The sequence below is a fragment of the Gossypium raimondii genome, chromosome 13, assembly GCF_025698545.1.
Source record: "Gossypium raimondii isolate GPD5lz chromosome 13, ASM2569854v1, whole genome shotgun sequence".
NCBI classification, from domain to species: domain Eukaryota; kingdom Viridiplantae; phylum Streptophyta; class Magnoliopsida; order Malvales; family Malvaceae; genus Gossypium; species Gossypium raimondii.
Genome location: NC_068577.1, coordinates 54,971,249 through 54,984,918, shown reverse-complemented (window position 1 = coordinate 54,984,918; position 13,670 = coordinate 54,971,249). Strand labels below are relative to the sequence as shown.

General features: G+C 30.6%; 1 protein-coding gene across 7 annotated transcripts; it reads right to left on the bottom strand.

Annotated features, from left to right (window-relative positions):
* Positions 1–3,867: 3,867 nt before the first annotated feature.
* LOC105783980 (nuclear transcription factor Y subunit A-4) lies at positions 3,868–7,390 on the bottom strand. Of its 7 annotated transcripts, none has more exons than XM_012609709.2 (6): positions 7,247–7,390; positions 5,821–6,141; positions 5,476–5,588; positions 5,328–5,399; positions 4,682–4,849; positions 3,868–4,466 (listed from the first exon to the last, which is right to left on the bottom strand). In XM_012609709.2, exons 2-6 carry the CDS (start codon positions 6,122–6,124, stop codon positions 4,155–4,157), a joined length of 969 nt encoding a protein of 322 aa, XP_012465163.1. In that variant the 5' UTR covers positions 6,125–6,141; positions 7,247–7,390; the 3' UTR covers positions 3,868–4,154. The 7 variants fall into 7 exon arrangements, with proteins under 7 accessions (XP_012465163.1, XP_012465162.1, XP_052481929.1 ...); XM_012609708.2 differs by having other exon boundaries at positions 5,821–6,136; positions 7,247–7,382; XM_052625969.1 differs by lacking the exon at positions 7,247–7,390 and adding an exon at positions 6,976–7,129 and having other exon boundaries at positions 5,821–6,136.
* Between the last annotated feature and the right edge of the window lie 6,280 nt (positions 7,391–13,670).

The following is a 13,670-nucleotide window of genomic DNA, read 5'->3' as shown; positions in this document are numbered from 1 at the left end:
TTAATCTGAATTCAACAAAATGAAATTTAATAGTGTTAACAGTTGGACTTGAATTTTAAATAAGAAAAGTAAAATATTAAATTCCTAAAATAAAAATGTAAGGACTAAATTTCAATTTTTCAAGAATAGATGGATTTATGGCATATTTTATCCTATATTTTTGTAAAATAAAATGTAGTACGATATGATATAAATATTGGAACGTTCAAATATTGAAAAATATATTTATTGAGACTGTTTTACCTTTTAACTCGTTCGAATTTGATAATGAAAAGGGTAATAGGTGTGTGTCCAACAAACGGACCTAAAACTTCATTTCAACGAAAGTCTTTTATTATTATCACAAACTCGATTGAATATTTAAATCTAAAATGTTTTAAACATAATAATATTTTAATAAAATATACAGATACGAATAGGTACACGGATTGTAATATTTAATAATAATATTTTATTTCATTATTAACATTCTATTTGGTCATTCAACTTCCAATTTATTCACCAATTTTATGAAAATGTTTTTAAATTCAAATTTCAGTAATCCCATTGCAATATGTAAATCCTTAATCCTAATATATATGTCTACCATGAATGATTTTCGTTCTGACTATTTCTTGGTTCTTTTGTGTATTATGCTTTTGACTGAATTAATTATAGTTATCATGAAAAGTACTATGAGGATCTTTGTACTAAAAATTAGATTGTATTTTGCTCCATATGTTATCGTTTGATTATTCCGTCATCCAAATCAGTTTTTAACAATACAAATATATAAAAATTTTAACAAAAGATTCAAATTGCTATTTAATTTGACATATATGAAACTATTTTACTATTTTTAGTAGAGAGAAAATTTTAATTTAATTTAATTTTGTATAAAGTTAGTTGGGAAAATATATAATAAATACCGATAGATATTTAATTGCCTGTCGCTTTAGAGAAGAGTTTTGTTAAGTTTGCCTTTTGACCTGTCCAATTAGTTGTTCATTTATGATTAATGATTGGTAGTATTTAATTAAAAAAAAAACACGATCAATATATATATTGGTAAACTAAAAAAACAATCACTTTGTTTGCCTCAGATTATATTTTAGTCATTTATGTTTAAAATGTTACGTTTTAGTCATTTACGTTATCATTTTGTTACGAAAGTGGTCACTCTACTGTTAAACTCCGTTACCTCCCTAACGACAGCCCTACGCGGCGGTCTAAATAGGTTTTAAATGCCAACTTGGATATCCAGTTGGGATAAAATATATTTTTAATTAAATAAATTTAATTTGGATTGCCGCATAGGACATCCAAGTTGGCATTTAAAATTCATTTGGAAACGGAGCTTAATGGTAGAGTGACTACTTTGTAACAAAACGATAACGTAAGCGATTAAAACGTAACATTTCAAATATAAGTGACTAAAATGTAATCTAATACAAACAAAAGTGACTATTTTTGTAGATTACCTTATATATATATTACTCTTTAAAATTTTAATAAAGAATATATTAAATATTTTAATTAAATTTTATCAATGCTCATAAATATCCATTAACCAACAGAAAGCGTATATTAACAAAACCCCAATTGAATGATTCAAAATTAAATTATAACCCCAATTATAATAATAATAATAATATGAAATAAGATTATTAATAACATTACCTGCACTAAAATGAATTTTTTATTTAGTTCTCTTTATAATTTATAAAATTTTAAATAATAATAGTAAAATTACACATTGGTCTCAAAAAATCGTAAAATTTTGATTTAATTCTTTAAAATTATAAAGATATAAGCTATTAAATGATAAAATTATATTTTTACTATCCTAAAATATACAATTTAATTTCGACACTCTCAAAAAATTTCGACTTACCCTGTAATAATATAAAGTGCTTAGGAATATTACCCTTTCATCAACAGGATGAAAAAAGTTTTATTAATCTTTATTCATAAACAAAATATAAATAATCAAACAAGACCAAAGGAGACAACACGAAGTTTTAGCTGAAAAGCTACATTAATCAATAAATTGTTTATTTATTTTATGGCAAAAAGTTTTTTGGTTAATATAATATTTAGTACCTAAGTTTTTTGTTGTCCAGATTTGGTACTTGAGTTTTCTGAATTTGATATTTGAGTGTGTGCTTTTTGTCTCACTTTAGTATTTAAGTTTGACTTTAATTAATGTTCAAGTTGGTACTTAAATTTTCTTTTGTTCCAATTAAGTACCTATATTTTTTACTAAAGCACACATGTCAAATATTTATTGGACCATATAATACCATTTGGTTTGGGTATCTAATTGAACAATTAAACAAAATTTAGATACTAAATTAAATATAATACCATATATTTTTAAATTTTTTATGGAAAAAATTAACTTGAAACTCTCAAAACAAGTGCGTGCATCCACGGGGTCCAAAATGCAACGAATATATAATATTTATTTGTAACCAAAATTAAACATGTATTCATTTTTGATCATATTAATGTATAAAACAAATATTATTTAATTAGTGGCCAAAACTGCTGAATTCGAAAAATCTATTTCATTATTCAAGTTTAATCTTATATTTATATCAATAAATTAAATCTAACAGGAGCTAAAAAAATTTAGAGGTCGAATTAAATTATATATTTTTACGATAGTAAAATGTAATTTCATCATTTTAATAGTCTATATCTTTATAATTTTTAAAGAATTAGATCAAATTTTTATTACTTTTTAAAGGAGCTAAAGTGTAATTTTACTATTTCCAATTTAAAATTTTATGAACTATAAAGGATCTAAATAGAAAATTTTCCATTTTAGGGGAGGTCGGGTCCTTGTCAACCCACCCTTGGCTCCGCCACTGGCCCAGGTTTAACTGTTTAAGGATGTTAAAATTTTTTTACTTAATCGAATTGGACTGGAATCAGATAATTTCTATCTTGGCCCGGTTGATTCTAAATTTGATTTAAATAATAAAAAATATTTTTAAATTTAATTATAAAAATATTTAAATATTAATATAAAATAATTTTATTAATAATTTGAAGAGTAAAATTGATTGAGTTTTAGCTTGATTGGCATCAATATTGTTGTTAACGCAATAAAACATTGGTCGAGCTAGGGGTGTTTAAATTTCGGTTAAAACTGAATTAACTGACTGAACCAGTCTAATTCGGTTAATCGATCTAATTCGGTCGGAGGTCAGTTAATGGTTTTTTGGAAGTTCAATTATCGGTTAATTCAAATTGAAATCAGGTAATTAAACGAACTTAATAATTAATAATACAATTTATATGTAGTTTTAATTCGGTTAATTAGAATAATTCGGTCAAATAAACATTATCATTTTTTTTGAAATGTTTTATACTTTCTTTAACAAAATAAATAAATAAATTTCGGTTAACTGACCAAATTGACCGAAATATTTCAGTTCGGTTAATTTTTTTTTTTTAAAAATTAGTTTGGTTAACGGTTAAAGGATTAAAAAGTTTAGTTAATTCAATTAATACTAGTTCGGTTCGGTTAACCTTTTGAACACACATAGGTCGAGCGCACTAAAATGCGTTTATCTTTCTATTTAGGGGTTGAAAAGAGATTATGAATTATTTCAAAATAATATTTTGTATTTTAAACAGTAGAACGAGTATGAATCGAGCCGAGCCGAGCCCCCAAAGGAGGCCGAAACCCCAAAGCAGGCTTCGGCCTGGATTTCATTTTTAGAAACCGAGTCGCGACTGTGGCTTGACCATGAACTACTCTAGGTTTGAGTGTTGAAGTTGTAATAAAATTAAGGTTGAAGTAAAAATCAAGTAGCATAAACATTTAGTCGAAATCAAATACGGTAAGAAAACCGTAATCCTATAATTGGACATGTCTAATCAAATTATATATTTGCTTTAAATTTATTAAAATTACAAAAATATCTTACATAATTGATGAAATAACACCTCATAATAACAAAGAACCACAAATGAAGTATCATTGTAATAAAATTCCAAGCCAAACTCTTTTCAGTAACACCCTTATTCCTGGATCAGCTGTGTAAAATAAGAAAATACAGTAAACATGGAAAAAGATTACATTTTTACACAACATGCATGAAACATAATTGAAGTGGTATTGGTAAAGCCAAGGATGAGTTGCCGGTCTGCGCCGCCCCTTCTCACGGGATAACCGAAGCACCGTGCCGTATTCCATCGCCTGTACTGCCTGCACGAGATATATCGGCGAATCCATGTTCCAGCCACTGCAAATTGCCGTCATTGTCGGAAACGCTCGAGATGTTCATGCAGCTTGTATTCGGACCGCCATATCCGGCCATGCGAGAACAATGACTCTCAAGTTCTGATCTACTATTCGTTCGATTAGTGCAGTTGTCATTGGGCTGTTGGAGTGTCTTTTTGCTAAGGAAACGTCCGCCCGATCCCCTAACCCTATTCAGTGCATGACGATGTCGAGATTCATGAAGGTATGGCTGCGTTTAATTCAAACTAAAGCAGATCAGTGGCCAATGATTTTTATCATCATTGATCAAATATGAGAAACATGGTAACATTACCGACACAGTCGGATAGCAAATAACTTACTATATTCGATACATAATTCAACTGCCGATGCCACACCTAACCTTTTAGACATTGCAACATCTAGGTCATTGTTCAAACAAATGTCGAACAGAAATCAATGTACCTTTCGAGATTTGACGAGTTTGTTTTGTGCCTCAAGCTTTGCACGGTATTGCCTCCTCCGGAGAATACCATGATATTGTTTCGGATTGACATAAATGGGCTCATCTTCTGCAAGATCGAGAGGCAGTGGAATTCGAGTTGGAGCATTTCCTCCCAACTGGGCCTGAATCTGGTCAAATTTCAACCATGGTTACATAATAAGAAGAGAAGCGATCACAACAAAGATAAAATAAGGTTAAACAAGATGAAACCTATACCAAACCTAGACTGATGCTAGAGTGGCTCGGTCTAAGTACATACCTATCCACCACCCAAATTGAAGGCTCTGATCATAGAATTGAACCGTGGGATTGACTTTTGACCGATTTTAAGATGAACAATGTATATTTATATATAAACATAATATATACCTTGCAAGATTAGAACTCTTAAATTTCAAAAGTTCTTTCAATATTTATGAAATTTAGTTATGTGATTGTAGTCTAGGGTCGTTTCAAAACCGCATTAGTTGATCATTGAGTCAATCCATGGTCCAAAACCTTTAGAATCGACTCTGGGTGGTTCATGGTTATAGTTTCAGGACCCCTAACCTAGTAACCCAGACCATGCTCAGCCCTATCTGTGTTGAATAAAAAGTGCCTACTTACAATAGCCTGTGGCCCATATGGAGTAAACATCCCATTGAAGTAAGCATTGGCATATGGATATTGAGTCCAAGCCTGAAACGGGATGAGAAATATTAAATTTAAAACGAAGACAGCAAAACAAGCTTACTCCTAATTGTTAAACACATACCATTGAATGGTTATAATTCTCATGAGAGGGGCTGAATAAAGTGTTTGGATTGTTAACCAAGAAAACCGGTTTCACCTGACCCTCGGTATCCTTCTCACAACTTTCATCTGGACCTGATGCACGCAAACACGATCACGATATCAGATGAAAATCGTTAACCTGTTAAGCTTGACAACAACCTTCGGTCTTCAATAAACCGTGTTAGCAATCCGTTTCAGTTCGTTCAAAAACTAAAGCAAAACCAATTAACACATCAAGAATAATGGGAGAAATAAATTTCTCAAATTAATAAACAGAACATGTTATGAGACTCCTAATAAATCACACTTCCAGAAGAATCAATACCGGATTCTGATGGATCACATTGAGAACTGGTCGCTCCAATGGCACCAACTTCACAATGAGTTCGACCAATTGCTTGAACCGTTGTCAATTCCTGGTCAGGTAGTTGAAGATCTAAATGCTTCGTTTGATGATAGAGTTGAGACGGAGTTTCCACTTTCAAGCTTACGTTGTGTGGTAAAGGCTCTTCAATTTGCTGCTCGTTCAAACTCCACCACGGTGTGCAACTGACAGATAAATGGGATAGGGAACGAACAGAGCTTTCGTCAAATGTTTTCTTTGGAAAATTTTGGACCCGAACAGCCATCTAATTCATCAACTGTCCTGATGCAAAAACACAGAGAATCCTTATAAGAAACAATATTTGTAATCATCAAACAGAACAAAGACATTGCACAAGCAACAACAGAATGCAACACTTCGAACTCAAGATCAGGACATCCAAGCTGAGCTAACGAGAAAGCCAAAAGAACTACTAAAATTAAATCTTGCTAGTAAAAGCAAACCGAGACTCCGAATAGCACGAGCCATCGGAAAGATGAAAGGTCCCCAAAATCAAACATACAATGCATAACCAAGACTTCAATTAAACAAACTCTATAACCTTACCATATACCATACAACATAAACCAAAATCACAAGCGAGATTTTCAATATTCGATCACTTGAATTAACATTCAATCGAAACACGTACACGAACAACAATAACAATGCAACAGATGGTTGATGTTCCTTACAAAATTTGGAGGTGAAAATGAATGGACTTATACATATTGTAGATCTAATGGCAATTCAAACATGTCTAAACAGCAAATGCAGATCAAAAGTTTTACAGTCTAAAAACTTAATGCTTATACTGCAAATCCACCAAAGAACCCATAAAGTGTTGATGATAGTTTTCCATGAATTACAGATGAAAATAAGAAGAGGCGGCGCGGGGGGAGCTGACCAATAATTATCACAGTCTAAAAGAGGAAGATAAAATGGCTGGGAGATATATAAAAACTAAATCTGTACGGACAAGTCAACAACTGTACGGGATGGTTAAAGGACATGAAATCCGCCCACCACAGTATATAATAAATAGTAAAAACATAATCCACCCCAAAAATAAGCCAAAACAGGAACAACATAAACAACAGTGGCGAATCACTGTACCAAGAACAACAAGTACTTGATAATCAATCATCAACATCAGCATCACCGACATGCATTTCAAGGAAAACAAAACGAAACCCAATTAATAGACAAATAATTAAAGGGGATTTAGAAAAAGAAAGAAAGTAAAAAAGGAAAAGAATCAAAAGAAAAAGAAGATGGATTGAGGTAAAGCAAACAAATGAATAAAAAAGTAGTAATTGGATAAGTTTGAATCAAACTAAACAACGAAAAAAAAATAGATAGTGGAAGAAAGAAGAGAATTTTAAACCTATGGGATCTGATGAAAGCATGAAGAAGAAGCAAAGACTTGTTCTTTTGCTGGGAAAAACTTAGGCATGTCCCCTCTCTTGCAACTCTCCAATCCAAATGTTTTCCTCCCTCTTTAATTACGAGTGAGAATTACATACATCGGTCAATTTTTTAAAATTTTCTTTTCAATATTTATTATAATTTAGTTTTGGACTTATTTTAATTAATAAAAACTTTTAGAAATATTTTTAAAATAATTTAAATAATAAAAACAACCAATAACGTATTTTTTTAAAAATATTTTATATAAAATTTTAAATTATTATAAGATATTTTATATGATAAACATTAAATAAACAACAAATTTTAACTTATTAAAAAATATTTGTTTTCTCCGAACTCATTTTTTCCTCATCGAAGGTGATTCAATTATTAGTAAATCTACATTTTGATTATTCGATATCAAAAAGTTACAAGTTAATCATTGAACTATATAAAATGTTACAAGTTGGTTACTAACCTGTTAACTTGGTAATAAGTGTCGGATGTGGCCGTTAACTCACTATTCATTATAGAATAAACTACATATAATGTCACTCTACTATTTGTAAATTTACGCTTTAACCAATCAGCTTTTTTAATGTTAAAAGTTGATTATTGAACTATTCGATAGTTTTAGAGTTTTAAGGATCTCATTCGCAATTCAATTCCAATAATATTGCCATCATCCAGCCTCCTACTCAAAGAGACACATTGAACAAAGTTTTTCCTTTTCTCTTTCAACTATATGGTTTAACTTTCCTTAAAATCCAGCTAATTTAAACTCGAAGTCATAACAAATAAGCTCTTCGCGTCATCGTATGGCTGCCTAACTCCGATATGTTCCTCTTCGTAGCAAGACTTTCTCTTTGACCTTTAGAATTCAGCCTCCATCACATGTAATCTTAACTGAATTTGGTACATTTGAGTTTCCTTTTTATATTTTTATTCTCTTTCCTCTTATTCTATTTTGCTTCTTTACTTTTGCATGTCCTGCTTGAGGCTTGTTGAAAAGGACACTTTTGTTTTCTCTCTCTCTCTTTATGTACTTTTGTTTGATTTGATTGTGGTTGTGGTGATATTTAGTGGTTGATTTCGAACAAATATATTAAATAGTTTGATTGTGGGTTTTCTTGAGTTATGATTTCGGCCAATTGGGAACAATGGATGAGCTAAAAATAAAAGATTGTTGAGTGGTTGAGTTGGTCGAGTTAGAGGTGAGGCATGAGGTTGACTATAACTTTGCTAGGATTTAGGGTTTGAGTTGTTATTGATACTATTTGAATTATTGAGTTACGAAATGACAGTGCAAAGATTAAATAACCAAAGCGTAAACTTATTAATAATTCGGTGACCAATTTATAATCTTTGAAATCGAGTCATCAATTGTAAATTTACTTGGCCTCACATCTTAAGCCCATTACCAAGTTAACAAGCAGTGACCAAATCTTAATCTTTTAAAATTAAATCATCAAAATATAAAGTTACATTTTTACTTTTTGTTCATAAATTGTACGTGTCTTATCTCTTTGTGTGGACCACACTTCTCACTCCTTTGTTTTTATTTGGCTTTATTTATTTTATTACAGCTTCCCGCCGCCCTTCACTGTGTATGTTTCAAGCCCACATGCTAAAAAAGGATATGTTGTTTTAAATTGGTTCGTGCTATTCACGCTCCGGATGCGAGCGTAAAAGTTGATAATATATATTTCCCTTTTTTATAATCCATAATAATGGATTTATTTTCTAAAGGCCCTTCCGCGGTGGAAAATATTGAACATCAAACAAGAGATGTTGAAGTTCAAGCTCAATTCATAAAGCCAGCCTAAATGATGCGTTATTCATTCAAGTATTAGGTTGGTGGTGATCGAAAATCGCATATGCAAGTATACATATTATTTCAAGTGATATAAAATATCGATTTCACAGATAACTATTACTAATCGAAACATTAATCACCAAATATTATTTTAAAATTTATCTAAGTTAACTGATAATAATTTTTTAACTAATTTAAAAGTAAATAAAAATAAGTAATGCAAATTAAATCAAATAAACAGTCAACAGTAAAACCCTAGGATTACAATTTCATCTAATGCATTAGCCAATCGATCCGTCTCCACTCAGTTTATCTTAATAGAGTTGATTATTAATCTGAGGAACTAAAATCCCCTTAATTCCTATGCCAATAATGTAAACTAAGTTGATTAATAACTGCCCTGATATTTATGGCTTTCCAAGTTAATCAAGTATATTCCTATATTAATTACGAATCATAGATTGACTTATCTTATTAATATCAAGAGTTACTTATTTTAGACCTAAAACGAAAAATCATCTTCTGATTTCTTTATGTTTTGTCAAACTAATAGGTGGCCAGACTATTATGAAAGTATAACAAGAATAAATAAAAAATTCAAACCTTATCAACAATAAAAAGAGATAACATTCAATAAACCTTATCAACAATAAAAAGAGATAACATTCAATAAGCATGAAATTCATTATAACCCTAGAAAAGAGATTTAGTTAAGCCCATTTTTCTGCTATATTGAGCCTCCAAGCGACCCATCAATTTGCTCCAATAGGCCATCTCAAATAACCCAAAGCCCCAAAAAGGAAAGAAAATATATTAATATAATAATTTGTCTATATCTATTTATATCTATATTATGTATAATACTTTTAATTAAGTTTATATCACTTAGTATTTTAATTCTGTTGTAAATTTACCCAAAACCCATTTATTTTATAAAGCAATAAATATTATTTCGATGGTAATTTATTTCTTTTTATATTTTCATAAAAAAAATTATATGCATATGTTGAGATTTGAATTCAAAACACCTTAATATTCATTTTCTCAATGTTACCGTTTCAACCAAAATCATGTTTAATTTTTATGTTAATTTTAAATTATATAATTATTTTCATCAAGGTTGTTTGAACTGGACCGACCGCTCGATCCAAGGTATCGTTCCAGAAAAGGACATTGAAACAATTGACTTGGGAAACAATATAGATTGGGTGAACTAAATTTTTAATATTTTTTTAATTGAACTGGACCGACCACTCTAGCCGAGGTACTATTCCAAAAAAGGGCATTGAAACAATTGACTTGGGAAGCAATATAGATTGGGTGAACTAAATTTTTAATATTTTTTAATCGAATTGGATGGATCGGTTGAACCAATTAGATTGACGAATTGATGACTTGACTGGTTCAACTACCGGATTCTGAAGATCTTTATTTTTATTCACACAACAATAGATGTGCCATAATCTAGTTTTTATTAGATTACGAGTGAAAATTTTATATATAAAATATATTTATTAAACATTAAATGAAATAGGATCGAAATAGTAAAATTGACAATTTAATATTTATGCAACAAATATATAATTTAAAATATAATTTTTCCATCTATAATTTTTATTAATTTATAAAATATAAAATAAAATAAAATACCCTCATACTGTTATAAATTACTTAATAAAATATATATTTTAGTTTTTTCAACTATTGATTTATGATATTAATTTTATTGAAGGTTTTAAGTATAGTGTAGATATTATTATCGAATTTAAAAATTACATGAATGAAGTGTAAGTTTGATAAGTTTGGTAAGTTTCATATAAATGAAGTGTTAACCCGCTTTTTTTCATTCCCACCAACTTTTTCTTTTTCTTGTTATTCCCTCAATGCATTTTTTTCTCTTTTTAGTTTGTATATCTATTTTATAGGCATCTTTATTATTTTTATAGGCTGTAATGAATAGATGTTGGCGTCTAGATCATTAAACCTTCATCAGCCACCAACAATTTATCTTGAAAAGTGGATTGATTATAGATACTTGAATGGTGACTTATCATTGGCTTCTTGATATGTTTTTTTTAGAGTTTTTCGAAATAATAAATAATTTAATGAGTCGTTTGGACCTCTGTTATTTAAGTTTTATGTGTTTTTTTATTTGTTTCACATTGTTTAATAAGTCTTCCTTTTTTTAGGAAAATGGTTAAAGGTTTTTTTGTCTTGTAGTCATGTTTTTGCAAGTGCTTTTAGGAATGTATTTACTGCCCTCCTCTCCAGTTTGATCGATGCTTGATTCTTTTGTTGATTATTTCTATTGCTTTTGACCTTTTGGGACTAGTTCCCCTATCATGATAAGCTATTTGCAATCACCCCATATAAGTAATGCTTTAGTCGTAACAAAATCGATTATCAATAAGATGTAATGTTTTATTATTGATGAGGTTGAAGTCTTTGTAGTATCGGTTGGTCTTGCCCTTTATCACTAATGATGGGCTTTAATTTATTTATTTTCAGATTATATGATCAAATTCATGGAAGGAATTGATTACATTATTTCAATAAAAATAAAATGAAAGCTGAACTAAGCTAAAAAGAGAAAATGCATAAAAGAAAAAGAAAATTGAAACAATAAACTTTTTAGAACCAAAATGCATATTTTTTTTTTGCCAGACCAAAATGCAGGGCAATTTACTAAAAAAAGCCTATTTTTTTTAATTATCGAAATGGGCCCGGTATTTTATTATTTACCGAAATGGGCCTTTTCCGGCAAATCGCGTCCACGTCAGCGCGCTTTGCTGACGTGCCGCAACTTGCCCAACGCGTGAACAGTGCAACTAATGAAAATTCATGTATATAGTTGCACTAAATTATTTAAATTATTTATAATACCTAAATTATCCCTATTTATTTGCTATATTACATAAAATACTCCTTTGAAAATACAAAACATTATGATAGCTAATTTAAAATTTATTCTCCACAACTAATGAAAATCATTTAAAATACTAAAACTAGATCTGTCTGAACAAACTATAAGAAAATCCCTGGAATGCTGTGATTTCTTCGTCTTCAACGAAAGATCTCGACAAAGATCACGGTGAGGAAAGCTTGTGCTTAATGAGGAAGCAAAATTGGACACTCGGAATCATCTAACAATTATGCGAGCAATGCGACCGCCTTTCTTCACAAATTGAAACATCATCCCGAGAGCCGACATTGATGGTTTGTCCCTTGGGCAATGTTGTTTAATCATTCCCTCCTTCGAGTGCTTTTCGACTGATCACATGATGTATTTGAGTTAGTACTTCAGTGAATGCATACTCAACATTTGTAGATTTAAGGGCAGATGTTTCCATAAAGAAGCGCGTACACGTGGGCGCGACTTATCTGTTTACTTTTTTTCTCCAAAACCCTAAAAATCTTAAAAACCCTAAAACCCTAAACCCTAAAATCCAAAAACCTACAAGTCAGGAAATCGCGGCCACGTCAGCGCACTTTGCTGACGTGGCAACAAATCGCATCCACGAGAGGGCGATTTGTTGCCACATCAGCAAAGCGCTCTGACGTGGCCGCGATTTCCTGGCACGTCCCCTGATATCGCGCTGACGTGGACGCGATTTGCCGAAAAATAGCTCACTAGAGGTGCTCATGGTCAGGCGGCCTGCCTACTGACGGCCCGCCCAAATATGGGAGGGTTTGGGTAAAAATATAGGCCCAAATATGGGCTTGGGAAAAAACGAGGCCCAATTAAAAAGCGGGCAGACCTCGGGCACAACTTTTTTGCCTGCCCACCCACCAATATAATAAATATTTTTATTATTTATTATTTTTTTTAATTTTAAAATACTTTTAAAATACTTTTTTTAAATTTTTTAAATTTTAAATTTTTTTAAAATACTTTTTTAATTTTTTTAATTTTAAAATACTTTTTTTAATTTTTGTTTTAATTTTTAAAATAAATTTTTGGTATTTATTTAAAAAACGGGCCGGGCCGGGCCCGGGCTTATGAATGTTTTCCCGGGCCGGGCTTGGGAAAAATTCTAGGCCCATATTTCGGCCGGGTCGGGCCGGGGCCGAAATTTTTTATGGGCCCAACCCGAACCCGGCCCGGCCCATGAGCACCTCTATAGCTCATTCCGGTAAATAATAAAATGCCGGGCTCATTTATGTAAATTTATAAAAAATTAAGGTTTTATTGGTAAATCAGCCCAAAATGCAAACTTTAGTTACTAATGAAAATACATGAAAAGAGAGAGAAGAAGCGATTATAGAGAGATTGATTTATAGAGAGAGCCATAAAATTCATATTTTATTTATATAAATTATTCATGACATGTTCATCATGACCGGATTTAAGTATGATATTAATATATTTTATGTTTGTCCAAATTTAGCTCGACTTAAAATACGGGCCTAAAATTTATCCAAACTCGCTCATATTTATAAAAATTAACCTAAACCCATTTTAGATCCGCCCATATTATATTTTAATTTTTAAAAAGATATTTTTATTATTTTATTTTAATATTAAATAATTTTATACCTTTTATTTATTAATTGAATTTTTTATATAGTCATCTTAACATTATTT